This window comes from Diadema antillarum, unplaced genomic scaffold (assembly GCF_040938485.1).
Source record: "Diadema antillarum isolate AM-2024a unplaced genomic scaffold, OU_Dant_1.0 seq00000746_RagTag, whole genome shotgun sequence".
Taxonomy (NCBI): Eukaryota; Metazoa; Echinodermata; class Echinoidea; order Diadematoida; family Diadematidae; genus Diadema; species Diadema antillarum.
In genome coordinates this window covers 131,991-152,775 of record NW_027271643.1, presented here as the reverse complement: position 1 = coordinate 152,775, position 20,785 = coordinate 131,991, and the positions used below count along the sequence as shown (strand labels likewise).

The following is a 20,785-nucleotide window of genomic DNA, read 5'->3' as shown; positions in this document are numbered from 1 at the left end:
AATTTGATTGACTTCTGCTGGACTCTGCTCTTTCTAGAGCATTTTAGCAGTGATTGATGGAGAGATGCCCATTTTTATTGTTTCATGGGAAAAGCTATGCAGAAATCAGATCAAGTTATAACCATTCAACTCAAGAGAGAGAGAGAGAGACCAAGTGTGGAACTTTTTTTTCTCACCTGTAACATTGAAATGTAAAATACTTGCAAAGCTGTGCTGATAGGGGAGAAGAGTTTTAGTAAGTTCTCCCTCCATCAAAGCTCTCATTAGCACTACAACAAATCAGTCAGCACTGCATTGAAATCAGGTCATTAGCATGTAATGTTGCATTTACTCTATGTGTACATGTCTGTACTTCATAGGAAAATCCAGGACAATGTAAAAGTTAGTCCAAAAAGACAGAGTAAAAATTTAATAATATTTGGATGAAAGTTAAGAAAGTAATGAAATTGTGTAGTTTTACCAATACCAGTTCTTGAACAGTCAATATGTTTTATGCAAAAAGTGAATTGATAATGTCAAGGAGCTTCAAAGCTCCTTGATAATGTCATGTCCTCACAATTTGCCACTGTAATGTCAAGGAGCTTTGTGTTTGAAGCTCCTTGGTAATGTACATAAAATGAAATTTCCAGTTACTGATCAAACACAATTATACCCCTGTCTCAAATCCTGATATCTGACTTACTATTTCTAAATCATTCAACCAGGAATAACATTATTTGTTATACTTTTAGACCGGAGTAAATTAATTTTTGCTATTTTTTTACATATTCAATGGAAAATTGTTGGTGACATCTTCAGCTCACTTATTTACATATTATTCATATTAACTGTTCAAGAACTGTTGTACAAAAATAAGCAAATCTTTTGAATTTCATAACTTTCTAACTTTTAATTCAATTCTGATTAAATTTTCACTGTTGTGCTTGTCATATATTATTTCTTCTTTTCATACTAAATTTTAACTGGTCTGGACTTATCCTTCAGTTTTGGTGGAGATGCTGGGGAATCAGAATTTAACTTTTTGCGAGATAATTAAAAACAACTTATGAAATATTTAAGAGCACACAATTCTAAGAGGAATTCAAAGTTTATTTGATGGAAATCAATTTAGAAATGGCTGAGATGTCACAAAACAAAGTAAAACACAGTGGTCCTAATAAAAGGTGTGTCCAGCCTTTTATTAGGACCTCTTTGTTTTTTTATATCTCAGCCATTTCAAAACCAATTTTTATCAAATAAACTTTGAATTCCTCTTAGAATTGTATGCTCTTTCATGTGTCATAAGAACTTTCTCATCTCTCAAAAAATGGAAATCTGAAGCCCCATCTCAACCAAAACTATACTACCCCTTTAAGGCAATTGTTAGGGAGGATTTGAAGTTTTTCATGAAGACTTTGGTTAAAATTAAAGAATTCTTCGGAAACACGAGGGAAGTGTGTGATAGCTGTTTTTCAAACCTCTCTCCGCAAAAGAGGATGATAGCTACCACAACCACTGGAGAAAAAGAGAGTTGCCTGTTTGTGAGTGACACCCCTAAAGCAATGTGATAGTGCCAGAAGTGCTTGTGTGAGTGCCAGAAAGACTTGAGTACACTGCGACTCCAATGTAATGTCAATGTAAAAGTATCTTCAATGTGGTTTATATAGCAGCCATATCCAGTAAGTGCCTGGCGCTGCCAATGGTAGCCCTATAAAGAGCTGTTGGCTTCACTGCTTACCAAATGCTGTTTGTGCCCTCTCAGATTGTGAGTTTCACTGACCTGTGGTGAGCAGCCATTCACTGTTGTTCAGTGGAACTCTTGCATTGATAGAGGAGAGTATACCGCATAGGTATCTACAATGTACAATTTGTAGTAGCACGAAGTTTGTCAAAGGTTATGCCCAGTGGTTGGTTTGGCTGCTCAATTCTTTTTGTGCCCATGAAAACCATGGATGTACACAGTTCACACCACACAATCTGCAGGGGCGGATCTAGCTTTTTTCCAAGGGGGGGGGGGTTTGAGGGGCTGAGCTGGGTATTGCGAGGGAGCGTAGCGACCAAGCCCGAGCGAGCGAAGCGAGCGAGGGGGGGAGGGTGTGGGAGGGGGGTATCCCCCCTCCCACAGTAGGGAGATTTTTCATTTTTAGGGTTGCCAGCTTGCGATTTTAAGCATACTTGCATGCTCTATTTTTTATCTTTTTTGCTGACCCTGGCTGATCCGCGGTCCCTGGGTTTGTGATGTCCCAATGGCGATGCAGGGCATCGTCCACAAGGCGATGTCTGTGAGCCACGTGGAGCCGCGTGGCGTCGCGCCGATTTTTGTTTTTTGTTTTTTTTTGTTTAGCTATTTGAACCCCGTAAGTGATGTTTTCCTGGCATCTACTAACGCAATGGAGAACATAAAAAGCAGTCCATGATATTACGTCTTATTAGAATAAGATCAAATAACAGTTTAAAACACAGTTATATCCAGAGTTATCATGTGTTTGGTTATCAATTACCAGATGAGTTGAATATTATTATATCTTCACACAGTATTTGCACTTGAATTGTTTTCTCTCTAGTGTGCGTTCTTTCTTTTTGGTCTAACTCTAACAACATGAGATACAAATGAAAAGTAACTGGGAAAGATACGTGATAAAAAGGTAGATTTAAGACAGTGTAACATACAGTAAACCTCGCATGAGTCGAAGCTCTCGGGACTGACAAAAATGCGTCGACTTAAGTGAAATTCGACTCTCGCGAGAGTCGATTTTTTTTTCCGACTCACAGTTATGTACATGTATTATAGTACATTTGCATGCATGTGTGTGTGTGTGTGTGCGTGCGTGTGTGTGTTTGCATTCAAATTTGTCTGTTCTTGAAGATAATGTTCTTATTTTGTTCTAAATTGAACATGGAATTTGTATCAATACTAGTAGTTAAACGTAGTTCTGAGAATGTCTGCGCTAATGTGGCAATGTGCATGTGCTATGTCTATGGTGCAACATAGGTAGCCATCTCTGTCAACCTACCCTGAGACAAACACTCTCCCAGGCCCATCCCACCTCCATTGAACAAAAGTATACAGCCAGCCGGGCACGCACAAACAAGCTCCGCCCACTTGGCCTGTCACTAAAATATTAAAGCAGCGATTGGTTGACCAAGGAGTTCTGGCTTGACATGGATAAAGTATGGATGTGCTGTGTGTATGGATAATGTATATGGATCGATGTGCTGTGTGTATACATGTATACATGTGTATGTATTCGACATGCGTGCAGAGCGGTACGGTGAGTGTGCATGCTTTCCAGCAGCAGGCCAGGGACGGGGTTCTGCGACATGCCGATTTTTTGTTCTCCTCTAAATGTAGTGAGAATGCCAGACAAATCTTCTTCGGCTCAAGTGATGTAAACTACGTGTATTTTGTACAAAAGGGACTGAATGTTTTACTTCGACACAGCCGAAATTCGACTCTCGTACTTCGGCTTATCCAAATATTTCTTAGAGAAAATACATAGGGAAAAATCGGGACTTTTTATTTTGCTTCGAGTTAAGTGATTTTCGACTCACTCGACGTCGACTTATCCGAGGTTTACTGTATGTTGAATTGCATAGTACCACAACTCTTAAAGTAAACTCTGCGATGTTGATTATACTGGAGTTCAGGCCAATGAAGTAGAAATGAAAATTAAGTAGAACTAAATGTTGCTTATTCAGCCAATTGAAGGTTGTGCATAAAATTTGAGACTCAAATAAACAAACTTTTCACAGGTGCCACTTGTTATGCTACAATCATACAATTTAGTTCGATTTTCGATCTTCACATAAAATCAAGTTAACTATATGCAAGGATTCTACTGTGAAAAAATTGTGGTCAGATGTGAACTCATTAGGTAAGAATTATCATCAGTATACTTGCGACAATTGTGTACGTTTTTATGGGATCTCTTTGTGTCATTGAATGACACTTACTCAATGTTGTTGGTACACTGTTGGTCATAAAGGTGGAATATTTTTGTGAGTTTCAATCCTTCCACTTAAATCATTGTAATTTGAATACTTTCAGAGCATTAAAGATGATATTTGGACACAATGTTATTTAATAGTTTTTGCTGAGTTTAGATCAAACACCAATGGTGTAGATCATTTCATGCTTCACTGAGCAATGGTTTTATCCAGTCAAAAATTCAGAATAATTGTTAATAAAAAAAAACCGCCCCCATTCTACAAAAGCAGAATTTTCACCAGGGTAAAGAGTGTAAAAAATTTGTTCTTCATCCCATAAGGTAATCCGTGACTATCACGTATTTTACCACGCTTCACTGAGCACATCAAGAAAAAAGGTGTGTTTTTGGCAAAACCAGAATTTTACCAACTTCGTTTTATGCTGTGCTCAGTCATGCGTAAATGACCGTCAACTAAAAAAAAAAATATCAAACAAGGCTTTCACAAGTTGTTACGCATGACTGATCACAAATTAATGGCAGATTTGTAAATGTCCTATCTCCAATAAACCATTTCTGCGTGCTCAGCGAAGCATGAAAAAAATCATTCAAGTTATGATTTACGTTAAGGAAAGAGAAAGAAAAAAATTGGAACATTGAAAATTATAAATTTTCGCAAGTGTGCAAAACGGGGCGCACAAAACTTTTGCACCATCATCCACATTGTTGTGACTGGATAAAACCAGTGCTCGGTGAAGCATGAAATGATCTACACCATTGGTGTTTCATCTAAACTCAGCAAAAACTATTAAATAACATTGTGTCCAAATATCATCTTTAATGCTCTGAAAGTATTCAAATTACAATGATTTAAGTGGAAGGATTGAAACTAACAAAAATATTCCACCTTTATGACTAACAGTGTATGTTAATGCTCGATTCTCCTAATGTAAACAATTTCAAGACAAATGTTAATCCTCCCAGCCATGAGGTACACTACAGCTGGTGTATCTTTGGTACATCTTTTAGCAAGTTTGGTTCTCAAGGCATTTTTTTATTTCTCCCAATCATGTCATTTACCTTTAAACTTCATATTTCTGCAAAAAAGTCATTTTCACAAAATGTTGAGATACGAGCTTTTATAAGCCCATCGACAATATGTGGTCTAGTCAAATAGGATGGAGTTGCACAGGAGTCGCCTTGGGTTAACCCTGACGAACTGCTTGATCACCTCTGCCGTGTCTAGCTGTGCTGCATGTCTGAAGTGTACTGCCATTAAGGTGAGGCCCGCCAGTCTCTCCTCTGTCATGGTGGAACGGAGGTATGTCTTCACACGTCTGAGGGCACTGAATGAACGCTCAGCTTCGCAGGATCCGATTGGTGACGTGCAGCCAACTAAGATCAGTTCCCTGATGTTGGGGAAGACGTCACCATCAGCTAGTGGCAGGGTGTCGACCAGATTGTCAGGGACGTCACCTTTCTGACAGAGTGCCGTACAGAAACTCTTCCAGCGTACCAGCTCTCTCTGAAAGCACAAAATTAAAAAAAAAAATACAGAAATAAACGTATATTAAAGCCACTGTATAACATTGTGGAATCCCCATTTAAAAAAGTATCAAACTTTGCTATCTGACACATATGTTAGTGTTAAATTGGACCAAGAATCACCCTAGAACACATAAATTTAGACAGTTCAGCTGTCACTAACAAATTGTGTACCGATTGAGAGCACATGATTTACCCGTCCGGGGTGGACTCAAAATCTACTACACAGCAGTCTATGGGGAAAACTGGAATGGTCTCTCAGTGGTTTTCACTGTTCAAATGCACTTAATGATCATTTTGAACTGCAATTTTTTCAGGGCTTCATTCTTAGACCTCATCTAAGACACTGGTAGCATGGGGAATCATGAAGTTCAGATTTTTTAACTGGAAACACTGTTATACAGTGCCTTTAAGATTCATTTTATACAATATCTGCACAATCTCCACCACCTTTTCACTGTTAAATGTAAAGTGTCATATCGTACCTTCAGGGCCAGGGGGAAATAGAGATCCTTCTCCCAGAAGAGCAGATCCTCAGCCAGTGACTCGGCATCCGCGAGCCCTACCATCACCAGAGGGACAAGTGACATGATTGACTTCAGTGCACGGTTGTCAGCCGAGAACCTGTCGCCCAGCTCCTGTAGAAAGCTGTCCATGAAAGGAATCCCAACAGTTCTCTTGTAGTACTCACTGCAAAATACGAACATTGCAAAGGCTTGAGACACTGGTGACACCATCAGAATATTGTCTCTGTTTAAGGCGCATTACAAGAAAGGTATAATGGTAGCTGTGTGGAAACTGTACGCTACATAAATAGCCCCGTCCCATTCATGCCATGATATGACTTTTAAATGAGCATTAATGTACTAACTGTTTGGTTTTTTTTTTATAACTAAAGCATACCATAATGCACCTCCATGCCAAATTTGAAGTTAATCCGAGAAGAAATGTGGCCAGTACAGCACTCACAATAAAATATATCTACCGCGGACTCAGCGGTGTGACGAGGCCAAATCCATAGTATCCCTCCAATTCCGAACTCTGTTCGGGAGATACAATAAAGTAATACAAACCTGGCTGTGTCAGCTGGAGTATTTGCACGGTGTGTCTGGTGCTTGGCTCTTCTAGGGACCGCGATCTCTCCCCCAACATCAGCAGCAATCCTCTCGGCCTCTGTACACCAGTTCCTCCAGACCGAGTCGAAGTCCGCTCTCATTCTTCTCACCTCATCAATAGCTGTGTCGATGAGGTTGTAGGCGGCAACCACATCAGCATCTCTCTTCTGGAGTTTGGTGCTCAGGCCTTTCACCGTATCCAGACCATTGACCAGGATGACCAGGGCTATGATGTTGCGGCCATTCCTGAGAGAGGCCATGAATCCCTGAGCCCTGGTACGGGTTTCAGCATCCCAATCCCACGATGACTCGATCTCTGCATATTCACCTGGTTGCACCATGGCGTGTACGCATGTGAATACGTACTCATACAGAGAACGGAATATTTCCAGACAGTCGTGCCTCTCTGTCCATCTCGTTTTGCAGAGCCCTTTGAGTTTTTGAACGCGGCTTTCTGGTGCATAGGTGCCGAGTATCGTTTCCAGGAAGCGTTGTCGTTTCGGAGACAGATGGAAGAAGAGATGGATCTCATTAATCACGTCGATCATGTTGCGTAGTACTTCTACTTTGCATGCTTTGCCAATGGCCAAGCTCAGAACATGTGAGCGGCAATGCGTGTACAGCGCCAGTGGGTTCTTCTCTTTGATCACGGCCTGAGCTCCTCTTTTGTCACTAGCCATTGCAGATGCTCCATCATATGACTGCCCACGCATATCCTGTACATCAAGGCCATGCTTGTCGAGGAGGCTTAAGATGGATTCTGCAATCCTCTTACCAGTCGCCCTCTGTAGATGAAGAAAGTCCAGGAAGACCTCCCTGACGTGAGGCTTCGTATCAGTGACATCCACAAACCTCAAGCATAGTGACAGTACTTCTTGATTTCCGTGTGGATCGGTCACCTCATCAGCAATGACGCTGAAGTATTTCACGTGTTTCAGAGGTGCCAAGATGTTGTCACGCAGGCAGTCCGCAATGACAGTAATGATCTCATTCTGTATTGTTTTTGATGTGTACTGTTGGTTCTTCTTTCCCTCCTTCAAATGTTCCCGGAGGATCGGATCACATTTGGCAGCGTGCTCTAGAATTGCAGTGAAGACTCCTCGGTTGGTGAGCGGGTCTGCTGTTCTGTCATCTCTGTGACCACGTAACGGTAGGGCCTCCATGCCACACAGCTTGACGGTATTTACAATCACTGAGAGGATGTGCATGTTCTTACTGGAAAGCGCCTGGCCCTTTTTGTCAAGAATAGTGTCAATCCTGGCTTCTGGGTTGTTGTATGTTGCCAGAAAAGCCTTCCCTATCACCATTGCCTCATGGTGGTATTTGTATGCATCATGTAGTGTGAGAATGCCATCTTTGCCTTTGGCCTTGCTGAAATTCTTGAATGGGGTCTTCACCAGGGTTCCAAGCACTCCTTTGGCCAACTTGGCTTGGAACAAGACACAGTACTTGCAGTAGCCTCCACCTTGTGAATGGGAGTATGAAAGCCACTCATAGTCTTTGAGCCATGACTCTTGAAAGGTGAGCGGGACTCGCTTGCCCTTCTTTGTGACCTCATATGTTGCAAACTCTCGTCCTTGGTAGCTATGTGTTAAGTAGTGATAGCGATCACTGTCAGACGACTGCCCCGACACCAACAACCCAATGTCCCAGTGGTATGGTACCTCTGTTCTTGTAGTGCTGCTAGCCTGGGTTGGGTCACTCGGGGGTACTGAACCACTGTCTTGAAGCGTATTACTGTGATCAGTAACAGTGGGGGTGGTCCCATCACCAGGAATGTCCGAGTGCAGGTTATGTTCAGTTACAGTCGGCGCACATCTGCAAAGTACAAATAAACAGAAGACAGATCAGGCATTTAAGAAATTTTAAGAATATTATTAAAGGGGAACTCCAGAACAGGTTTAACCCTAGGTAGTAGTGGTAGTCCGCAAAGCGACATGACACAGCCGGGACGTTTCATTACTCTTTCGTTAAAGTATCTCGCATCTTTAGAAACTAAATTTGTCGCACCCGCGTATACTGTTCATAAACCACAAAACAAATCCATTAACCCGAAAATCGCTCAAAAATGTGATTTTGAGTACAAACTCAATGTAAATTGTTTTTACAATTTATAAAAATTCATATTTCAGTGCTAAATTTCAGTGCTAAAAACAACAAAAACAAAAGGTAAAAAACAAAGAAATACGTAAGAAATTCACAAAACAAAAAAACATAAAAAAATAATTTCAGTGCGGCAACTTTATTGTAACTGAGATAATTGATAGAAATGTTACAAAGTATATTTTGACCATAAAATAGCTTTCCATAACTTTGTATCAGAAATATTACAAGCGAAAATTTGATTTTATGAATAAATTTATTAAATTAATTAAAAATTAAAAATTCGATTTTTTTTTTATAAATATTTTACTCTTCTTACAGTTTACATCGGACTTTACGTGTGCAAATTTTTAACAGACTATTGGAGTTAACATACATTTGTAATTGTACATCTATTCAAAGAAGATTTAGGGAAGTCTCACTTTATCAAGCTGAAAATGACCTCTGTCATTTTTGTATACCACGGGTGTAGATCGGGGGGGGGGGGGGGATGTGGGATATAATATCCCCCACATTTGGAGAGAGGGGGATGGCCTGTACAATCACCCCCCCCCCCACACACACACACACGCACACTTTTCATGATAAAATGCTGATTTTGGGGGAGGGGGGGGGATTTAGCTGTAAAACCTGATTAAAATGGTGTATGAGTGACTAATTTATGCCAAAAGTTCCTACCGTGGAGGGGGGACACTCCCTCCTACATCCTCCCCCGCTTGGTCACTTCGCTCTCTCGCAGTCATCCTCCCACTCCTCCAGACAAATCTACGCCACTGTTTACAAAGTGAATGGAAAATTTAAAACGGCCGGGGAATCGCTTAGTTTCGACTACTTCGTTCAAGGCAGCCACTCGTAGGGGAATTCCCTTACCATAGGGGAAAATGGACCTCCGTAGCTAGTAGGGGATACCTACGGGGAAAATGATCTTCCGTAGGGGAAAGTAGGGGGATTTGATGTTTCTGAAACTTTTCTTCAATTCTGTGGGCAAGTTTAAAAAATACCCCTCAATTCTCAAAGGGTTTCAAAGAATTTTCGCATTCTCCAGTGCGAACACACATTGAAAATTCCTTGGCAACTACCCGGGGGCAACTATCATTTACTACTTTAAGGTTATTTGTAGGGGAAAAGTGTTTTTTGTAGGGGAAAACTGGGTTTCGTAGGTGAAAAATGGGGTTTTAGGCAAGGGCGTAGGGGGAAAATGGTGTCCGTAGGGGAAAATACGCATGCGGCGTAGGGGAAATGAAAATTTTGAGTGGCAGCCCCGATTCCCTGCCTTCACAGTTGGGATCACTGACCTAAAACCATGGACGGGGGGCGTGCGTGCTGATTTGCGAACAAAAGTGATGCCACCGCCATGTTAGGACCATGACAACATGCGTTTCGCAGCACGCATGCGCCCATTGTCGGCGTTCATGGTCCGCCTATGGTGGCTGAAAAGCTGCTGCGACTGGCATCATCTTTCGCATACGCCACCTCCCGTCCATGCTTTTACTTTTAGGTCAGTGGTTGGGATATATAGTTTTGTAGAGTAACGTTAGAACTACAGGGCTGCCAAATCTCACTAAGAAGGAGACTCACTCATTTTGGGCCAGTTTCTCACTATAACATTTATTTCATTTGCATGCATTTCTGTTGATCTCACTCATTTTGATCCCTGTATTATATCATTGGCCTATGGGAATCTCACTCTCAACTAGTTTCCAATGTTGGCAGCCCTGCAGTAGGCCTAGGCTACAGTGCTATTGTACTAGTATTTTACCCAACACGCAGGTTCGAAATGCTTTCACTTCACCTTGCACGAGCGAATTACTTACGCACATCATAATACCGTTACGCACCTCATTTTGCATTCGCATTCGCCTGTCAAAATACAATTGAACAGTAATGTACTGTAGCCAGTGTAGGCTTACCTGAAAAAGTCTTTCACAGACGTTTGCTTTCTCTTTTTGGGGACGTGAATTTCCATGACAGACGGGTATTCTGTAAATCGCAAAGTTGATGAGCCGGCTGGGTCCCGGGAACATACGCTTGTCGATAGGCGATAGCGCTAGGGCTAGGCCGGCGTGTATGTAATGTGCAATACGTACACTGCATCAATACAATACGCGCGCGCACTGCATGCATCCGATGCAATACGCGCACCGTCATCAGTGCTACATGCTTGCGCCGCGCACTGCATCATAAATGGGTCTAGATACGTGATGGCGTTTTTCTGTGCGCATCACAGTGATGTGCATAGAAAAATTAACACATGTTCACTTGGTGGGGGGGGGGGGGGGGTTAAAACCTATTGCCCGAGGCTGAGCCTGAGACAGAGTGCTACAGGAACATATTGTATGCGTCTGGACATTATGGTGGCGTTTTCCTATGCACATTATATTTTTTACTTGGCAGCCCAAGGGGGGGGGGGGGGGTTTAAACCCCCTAAACCCCCCCCCCCCCCCCCCCCCCGTAGATCCGCCACTGATCTGATCGCTATCTCACACAATTCATCGGCTTTTGTATGTCAAGCTTTACAGCATGTGTGAATGAGAACATCAGCATCAACATCAACATTTTGCACACACATGTTAAATTATTCTTCACATTACATGCTCAATTATCTTTCAAAATCTGACTTGGAGCCTGTGCCATTTGGTTGGTACATGGTCTGTAAAACGTTAAGTGGTGCAAAACAAACACAAAATCTTTTTATTTACCAAGAAAAAACATGAAAATATACAAACGATATTTGTTATCAAAATTCAGAAGCGTTTTGAAAGTTTTGATCTGAATGATTTCTACTGTTTTTGCAAAAAAAAAAAAAAAAAAAAACACCTACTGTTCTGCTGTTTTTTTTTGTTTTTTTTTTTTTAATTTTATATAAATTTTAGTGCAATGAGATTTTTTACCAAGTCGGTGGACTGGGCATAACAAAGCAAGCCAGCTGCAAGTATGAAACTGTGGTCATGAAAGTGTAATATAAGGGGTTTGCATCTGGCATACTGTATGTGCCGTATATTTAGCGGGTCTAATTTTTTATGCCTCCGCCACGAAGTGGTGCCGGAGGCATTATGTTTTCGGGTTGTCCGTCTGTCCGTCCTTCCGTCCGTCCGTCAGGTCCGTCCTTCCGTCTGTCCGTCCGTCCTTCCGTCCGTCCGTAATGAATTCTGTGGACAAGGTAACTATCAAAACCTGTTGAGGTATCCTAATGAAACTTGGCATGTATGTGTATTAGGGGGTGAAGTTGTGCCTATCAACTTTTGGGTGCACATGCTGAAGGTCAAAGGTCAAAAGGTCAAGGTCAAATACATAAAATTTCATTATTTCCACCATATCTATTGAATGCCTGAAGATATTTTCTTGAAACTTAGTGTATGCATGTATTACCCAATTAAAATTCTCTGGTGATAGTTTGGGTCATGAGGTCAAAGGTCAAAGGTCAAAAGGTCAGGGTCAAATACAGAAAATTTCACTATTTCCACCATATCTATTGAATGCCTGAAGATATTTTCTTGAAACTTAGTGTATACATGTATTACCCAATTAAGATTCTCTGGTGAAAGTTTGGGTCATGAGGTCAAAGGTCAAAGGTCAAAAGGTCAAGTAAAAATATTAAAACTTCTTTTTTCTCCGTACCTTGGAAAATTGTTCAAGGTATCTTCATGGAACATAGTATATAATACATGTACTGACTGGAAGTGATTATCTAGAGAATGTAGGGTTCATGGAGTCAAAGGTCAGGGGTCAAAGGTAAAGTGCAACACTTCAAAATATTACTATTTCCCTCATATTTATGCAATGCCAGCAGGGTTATTTTTTTTTTTACATTTGGTGTATGCTTGTGTAACCTAATAGAAATTCTCTGGAAAGTTTTTTTTTTCTTCTTTTTTTGCCTCAAAGGTCAAAAGATCAAAGATCAAGTGAAAGTGCTGAACTAACTTTTTCCTCCGTATCTCGGAAGTGGCTCAAGTTCTCTTGAAACTTAGTACATATTATGCATGTTCTACCTGAAAGTGATTATCTTATGAATTTTAGGGTCAAGGGCCAGATGAAAATGGTAACAATTTACTATTCTATTCAGAAATTGCACTTTTTCTCCACACCTGTACCTTGAAAATTACTCAATGCCTACATGTATGAATGGGTCAAAGTCAAGTTAAAGTCCTTAAATCCCTAGATACATGCTCTCCTATTCACCCAATTAAACCTAGGTCAAGGAAGGTGAACATTCAACACATTTGTGACAAACTTGTCATTTCAATATTTTGCCAATTTTGTGAAAATGTAATCACACATTGTCCACATGTACTATCTACACCTATTAGGAAAATCATTCATTATGGCGGAGGCATACCAGTCGCCAAAGCAACATTTCTAGTTATGTATTGGGACTTCCCGTCAATTTCGCAAGTGGTTAAATTTGCGATTGTGGAGTACAGTACAGGACTAAACACAGAATGTATGCATGCACCTCACACTCGTGTCAGGATCAGAGCTCATATTTTCACATGTTTTTAAATCTGTGAATAGCACCCGACTTGCGAAAATCATGAAAATAAAACCCCCCGAAATATTTGGCTAAAATACACTATACTGATGTCCCAACTGCCCCTTGAAGTATTGATTAGAAAAGCTGAGACATAAAATTCTCTGATGTTAGTCATTATCAGTTCTTTCCCCAGACATTTGTCTTTTCCTGTCATCCCAGGAAAGAGCTGGGGGGGGGGGGGGGGACATGAACAGAGGGAAAGAAGCGATTCAAAGAGGAAAGATTCCTCCTCCTCCTCTTCAGACTCAAGACGCTGCATCCTGTTCCTATCATCTATTCTCAAATCTTTCTATATATCTGGAGACAGCACGGTCTTCAGAGAGAGGATGTGAATAAGTGTTTGCGAATGTCCTGCCATTTGATGCTGATCAGCACTGTAATTGGTAAGGCAGTACACATTTGATGGCTACATCAAACAGCTCTTGCTGAATTTGGTTGACATTCCATGGTTTAGCTTGCCTCAGTTGCTCACACATCCTGGCTATCTGGCCATACAGAATGACTGTATAACTTATAAGGGAAAAAAAAAACAAACTAAGTAACACATAAGACCATCCAAACACAAAGCACTTTGAAGTAGATCATCATCTTTGTAAGAATGATTTGGTAATACATTAAAATCATGTGCTTTTTGATGACATTCTTTTACAGGTTTGTGTTTTAAATATGTTATGCAGTGTTACTATTGAAGGGAAAGACATCAAACTTACAGTTATGGGATTTAACATGTTTTTTTTTTTTTTTTTTTTTTTGACAAAGTACATTGTGCGTACCACGATTTTTCCTGTGTTGTGTATGGTACGATTTTGGTCTATATTTTATGTCAGGAGTACGGTAATCTATATGGTTATTAAAGGCATTTTTCTTTGCACATTTCCTATTTTTGATAAATTTTGATAAATGTTTTTCTTTTTCAGAGATTATTACCGAATCAGGGTTTATGTAATTGTCCCGGCAAAAGTTTTATTTGTTTGAAGATAGACTGGGGTTTTTGAGGTGTGTTCTGTAATCTACAATGCGTGGATTATTTGCAGTAAATAATATTTGATATATATTGCCTGTGGTATATCATAAGACTTTATACTCATTTCAAATATAATTTATTACATCTCTCATTTATATTGTTTTGCTCTGTATTTTCTCATATAATTCCAAATGTATCAGTTCTTTCAAGTATAAATCATTGATTTTATACAATATGATTCCAGTTGGTTCAGATTTGTATAAGATATTTCCCAGAAAATTTCATTTTTACTATTATTATTTATAATAATTAATTATTTTCATACTTTGGGAAGCAGAAAATTGTTAATAATCAATTATATTTCAGTTATATTAAAATTCTTCATAATTATATGCTCTTTAGATAGAAAAATGAAAGTAAACAGATGCTAGGATTCGTGCACGTGTTGTATTCACACTTGATTGTTTCCGTTCAGCTTTGTTCCTGATCTTTGAAGTCTAGTCGTCGTACAAGCCATTCCTTAATATACTGATGTTTTCATGCTTACTGTTGTTCTTCTGTGAGGTTAAGGAGAGGTGTAAAGGAAATTTTAAAGTGTGAGTTGTGTTTGTAAGATGCTGAAGTTATAGAACAGACTATTCTTTGCCTGCGTTACGTTTGTATAGCAGGCAAATGTTGTTTGTTCGTTAATGTATTCATGCTTACGCATTCAGTCGGAGCCAGAGAATCCAACGTATGAATGGTCCGGAATGCCACAGATGGCTTGTTAGAGTAAGGTTTTCAATGTTGGGCATATAATAGTGGCGTTAACGTGCGTAGTAAATCATTCTAGCTTGCATCTTCACCACGACCAGTTTAATTTATTTGTAATAATTTGGTATTAATGTATGCTCCTTAATGAGCCACAAGGTTTTCCAGAGTTTTTAGGTCATTGAGTTTTATCTCTGGTTTTTAACCCCGGGCTTATTAGGGGTTTATTATCGCAAATACTCAGTTGTGCCATATTACATGTTGAAAGCGAACATAATTGCATTGTGTCATTATATGCATATATACTGACAATAAACGGCCTGCTCTAATCGTCGTGCAAGCCATTCAAACCAATTTATATATTCAAGCCATTTTTTGAAAAAGCCAAGATGTCTGCTGAAGAATGTTCACATGCTGGTACTGAACATGAACTTGTTTATGGTAAATAGGTGATTGAGTGCGTGCTTGTAACTGACTGAGTGTGCATTGCTAAAGTATGCAATTGTGACTTCATTGAGCATGATTACAGCAAGCCACATTCTCTGAGCGGTCATTAGTATACGGTCAGTGTTAGAAACTCATGCCCGCTGTGTATTTTAGGCAAAATGAAAGACAGGTTACTGTAAAACACGATATATTCGCGGCATGAATTTTTCGCGAATTGGAGCCGACGGGCTTTCTCACAGCATGAAATTGTCGCAAATTGCCACTGGCATCCAATGCATATTGTGTAGATACATGTACATTGTAAGAACTTTCACGTGCATAATCTTGTGTACGTGATTGCTCTCAGCCAGTCATTTGATGAGGATCTTTTAACCGTTTTATAAAAAGTTTTAAAGTGATGAAGTAATGAGAATGTGACTGAGCCGTAGCTTGCTGTGTAACCTGTAACAGTATAGCCTGTGAATATTCCAGTATGGTACTGGAAATGGTAAAGGGTGCAGACTATTGTGCATAACCAAGTTCAGTTCACCAGCTGAGAAGTTCATTAACCTGTAGTTCACAGACAGGAAGTAACTAATTTGTGTGGTTATCCCAATGTGATAATAGGGAGTTGAGGACAAATAGAGAGAGAGAGATAAGCACTTCCCGTATCTGTGTAAGAGAGATAGAAGTAATGTTTTACACATTAACTGTAGGGATAACAAGTCAAGGCAGATAAAGAGTGGCCTGTGCTATTGATAAAGTATTGGTCACAATCCCTACGTTCACACTGGTCCTAACACCGCAGGACTTTCCCCTCCAATACCGTCATGAGGATGCTCACTGGGATCCCCCCCCCCCCACCTTTCCTGCAAAGTAACTCAGGTCCAGGGACAGAATTATGAAGGGAGAGTGACGTAGGGCCATAATTGATAGCGCCCAGTTGTATTCTTCATATTGTGCTCATGCACAAAGTTTTGTTTCAAGTGTTCGGGCCACTACTGCTCAGGGACAGTCCAGACACCAGTGTGGACGGTCAGTGGTAAAAGAGGATGAGATCTCTTGTGACACTCTGAACGATGGGGGGAGTCCAGTGTGAAGGGAGTGGGAGGCAGAGATGTTCTGATCTGTCAAGTTTTTACTCTGGGTTCAGTACCCACATGACATGAGGCAATCAATAAGACTCAGGAAAACCACTTCCTCTGTGATAGGAGATGCTGCCCATGGCTTGCCAAGATTCAGATGGTGGTAGGATAAACCTGTGGTCACTACTTGTTAGATAGTGCAAGTTGATAATAGCATGGACATACGTTTTGTACGTAGTGTTAATGAAGTACCTTTAGCCCGTTGAGGACAAGTCTTGAGTATACTCAGGCAGTGTCTATGGGAAATGTGTGTTGTAGCAAAATCAACCTGTCCTCAACGGGTTAAGCCAGAATACAAACTCCTTTGATGGCTCATTAATTTCTTGAGGCTTCTCAGCAATTAACAATGAAATTCAAACTGAATTCTTTTCAGAGTCGATTACATTTAAAGAGAACAAGAATCCGATGCTGATTCCTACTCGGGTTTAAACCAACAACATTGAAAAGCTGGTCACCAAAATGCTTGCTGCCTGGTGGTCAATACTTTCATCTTCTCTCTATTGAAGGATTCAATCTTGATATTATCAGTACAGGGGTCAACAGGGCTGTGCTCACACACTAGAATGTAAAGATTTTTTTGATGGCTTTTTGCAAATAACCAGTAATTCTTATATGTGGACACAAAAATCACTATTAAATCATCATGATTTGCATCACAATGCTAAAATGAGTCCATCTTGATTTTTTTTCTTTTTTTTTTTAGGGAAGCCCTCATAATGATATGTCTCATGCAGTGTATGTTATGGCGCACAGAGTTTGTTTTTTTTTTTTACTCCCATGATGCAACTCGCTGCACTAGATCCAGGGTGAGGATGCCTAGGGTCATGCTACGTAACGTTCATCACTTTGGCACGTGCAGTTTTTTTATAGATTTAAAGTTGTTTGCTTTCAGCCAAATGAATCTCTCTGGCCTTATGTAAATGGCAGGGAATATGATCAATTTTGGCGTGACGATCAGAAACGTGATAGCTATTGTGTATGAAAGGACCTTTTGGACATCGACTGAGCCTGAGCCTCTCCTCTCCTGACCCCCGTGATACCTGATGACATTGATGCTGCTTTTTTTTTTTTACGTTGTGCAAATGAGGCACTGAAAATTATGATTTGAAAAAAAAGAAAAAGCTAATTAGTCCTTCCCTTTTCCACTGTCAGGACTGAAATTGTTTTGTGGTATCAAACTCGCAACTTTGATAATTTTGGCTCAACTTGTCAGTAATGTCATGGGATGTGTACTGAAAATACTGTATTAATTGAAATGGCAAATCTTTGTGTCTGATGCATCTAGATGTGATCATATCACCATTATCACTGCAGAAAGTAGTCATGGTATGGCATAGTAAACATTTACTGAATTTTGTAAGGGAAACTGCTGTATGATATATCATTAGAAGCTGCAAGGGACTCATTCCTGGTTACTTTGCAATATTAAGAGGGAAAGATAGAGTAAAAAAGTAGAATGTAGGAACTGTGATTTATTGTTGCCTGATAGATGTAATACTATTCTAGTGCATCAGCACTTTTTTTTTGTATTACTTACATAGTAAGTTTTATCCATCTTGTTCCATATATGGCATACATGTATGTATTTCCCTTATTTTTTTGGGGCAAAAATACCAAAGTAGTTAGCTTGTGACCACGTTTGTCTATATGCACAATATATTCATGGTCTGTGTAAAGTCATCTTTTTTTTAAAGCAATGCTCTTTGATGTGCATTCAGTGTTGCGATGGTTGCTTGAGATCAGACATCTCTCTACTGATGATTATTGTTGAACTTAGACTGTGTACAGGGGAAGAATGAGATCGTTTTTCCTGCTGTCTACTCAAGACAAGAACTTACTTTGAAAGAGCATTATGCCCTTTCAAAAATAATGCCTTTAATGAAAGTTGCCAATTGCTTTAAATTTTGCTCGTGGTAAATTTCAGTGAATCTGTCATACTCTTTTGCAGGTGAGCAGGTTTTTTGCATAAATTTTCGTGTACCTAAGAGTATTCCCATGTTATCATTTCTGAGATACTGGTAGTTTTGTTTAGCATAAAATGTGTGAAATTTACAAACTTAGCATTTCCACTCTTGCGGTCAGCTGCCTTAAAGAAGAAATCCACCCCCAAAATGAATAAACTTCAAAAGAAAGAGAAAATATTCTCTACAGAATGACACCAATGATGTTAGACAAAAAAAAAGAAAATCACATTTTCTTTTGATACTCGCACACATTATGAATGCCATAGCGTTTGTAAAGCCTAGTTTCACTGCAGAATAGAATGAGGTTAAGTTTTTTTGAGACAGAATTTTTGAGTCACTTTGTACAATGTATGTACAACTCAGCAAAAAAAGAAAGTAAACACTTTTTCAAGTTTATATTTCTCATAGAACATTTGAGTGAAAGTTAATGTATTATATACCATTTGAAAGGTAATTTGATTGGCTATCAACCTGGTAGGCCAATAAAAAGGGAAACTTTACGCATGAGTGAACGCCATTGTTTTTCTCTTCCAAAGCACAAAAGTAAAAATTGCCAAAATGAAAAAGTTGTCATTCATGCGTAAGTGCTCTCCATTTAACAATAAGAACAAAAGACAAATTTAACGCAACAAAGAACATGAATTAAGTTGCAAAAATTAACCTATGATCTTAATAATATCTTTGAAGCCCAAAGGATCAATAAAGGCTAAAAGATGATGGAGGAAAATAAAGAATTTTCTGTCAAATCCAAATTCAAATGAAATGAGAGAAGAAGCAATATTAATAAAAATGAAAGGAATTTGAATTGATTTCTAAGATTTCATTCTTGAATACTGTAAAACAAGGAATTTTCGCGTGCACTTTAATTTCGCAAATTTCGCGAGCGCCAAGATTCGCGAAATTAAATTGCACGCGAAGTTCTTGTTTACACTATATGCATTGAACGCCATTGGCACTTCACGAAATTTTCATGCCACGAAAAAGGCTGTCAGCTCCAATTCGCGAAAATTTCATGCCGCGAATATATCATGTTTTACAGTATGTCTCATGAATTCTTAGATTATTATTTAAATTACAAGAATTAAGTAAAGATATTCTGTTCATTTAATCATCTTTGTGCCCTTAATCCCTATGTCATGTGAAATTCAAGTTGATATTAATTCTTATTTTCCCTTTTTAGTTTCCGACTTTGATTTTGTTTGAGGTTATAAAGAGATAGATACAACAAAAAACTTACTTTTGCTATTTTACTCATGTCTCATTGTGTTAGACTGATCATTTGTTATCATTGCTCTCTTAAAGGGCATTTGCAAACGAAAGAGAACATGTCAATTTTTGCAATTTTTACTTTTGTGCCTTAGAGGACAAAAACGAATGTGTGCACTCATGCGTAAAGTTTCCCTTACTATTGACCCACTAGGTTGATAGCCAATTAAATTATCTTCAATATGGTATGTGATACAGTGATTTATGTCAAAATCTTCTAAGAAAAATATGAACTTGAAAAAGTGTTAACTTTCTTTTTTTGCTGAGTGTAGAAAGGTTTTGATGGGTTGAATAGCAAAGCAAGACATTCAGATTTAGTATGCTTTGAGTTAAAAACAAGCAATCATCATCATTCCCCACAATACACACGGCAATAGTTCATGGCTTCATTCCCAAATTCACCATAAGTTACACATTTATTGAAGATTTCCTACATCACAGGTGTAGTATACACTTTTTTAAGTGTGTTCGGTTGGAGTTGACAAGAAAAATCATGCTCTCCCCTTCCAGCTCAGCTGTGCATCCTTGTCCAGCAAGCTGAAGGGTCCACATGCCTCCAATCAGACTCTGAGAGAACTGTGTGCCCGTGATAGGAGTCATCACACTCTTGCCTGCACAGGGATTAAAGCCACTGTAATTTGTTCCAGAATTAGCAAGCTACTTTGGTAAGCAAATCTAATTCTGAGCCACTTGCATAGTTCTCGCCAGTAGCCTGATGAGCAGGAAGTGGCCAACGTTCTCCATGACATGTGCGGATCCACTGTAAATCAGCTACAGACATGTGGGACTCGCCAAGGAAGTTCTGGTTCCATTCCTATTAGAATGAAGTATCTTTTTTCTTTTGATATCGCATAATGAAATTGACCACCGCTGAGAGTGACTCAACCCTTCTTATTGGCCCAACTATTTATCTACAGAAGAAGGGACAACCCACCTGACTTCAGGTCAATTAAGGACGCTGTGATAAAGACAAAGACTGAAACCCATGGGTTGTCTTCTCCTACTTACAGTATAATGCAGTTTAGGTTTGCAAGGTTAGCCAAGGATGACTGAATGAGGCTCTGAATGTGC

The 20,785-nt window shown here is 39.5% G+C and overlaps 2 protein-coding genes across 2 annotated transcripts in view; one reads left to right on the top strand and one right to left on the bottom strand.

The window, feature by feature from the left end:
* LOC139738487 (transmembrane protein 198-like) overlaps positions 1 to 20,785 on the top strand; it is a 77,815-nt gene that overhangs the window by 19,370 nt on the left and 37,660 nt on the right. The window lies entirely within an intron of this gene.
* Positions 5,071 to 9,119, bottom strand: LOC139738491 (52 kDa repressor of the inhibitor of the protein kinase-like). Its single transcript, XM_071649117.1, has 4 exons — positions 9,091 to 9,119; positions 6,524 to 8,383; positions 5,936 to 6,140; positions 5,071 to 5,430 (listed from the first exon to the last, which is right to left on the bottom strand). Exons 1-4 carry the CDS (start codon positions 9,117 to 9,119, stop codon positions 5,071 to 5,073), a joined length of 2,454 nt encoding a protein of 817 aa, XP_071505218.1.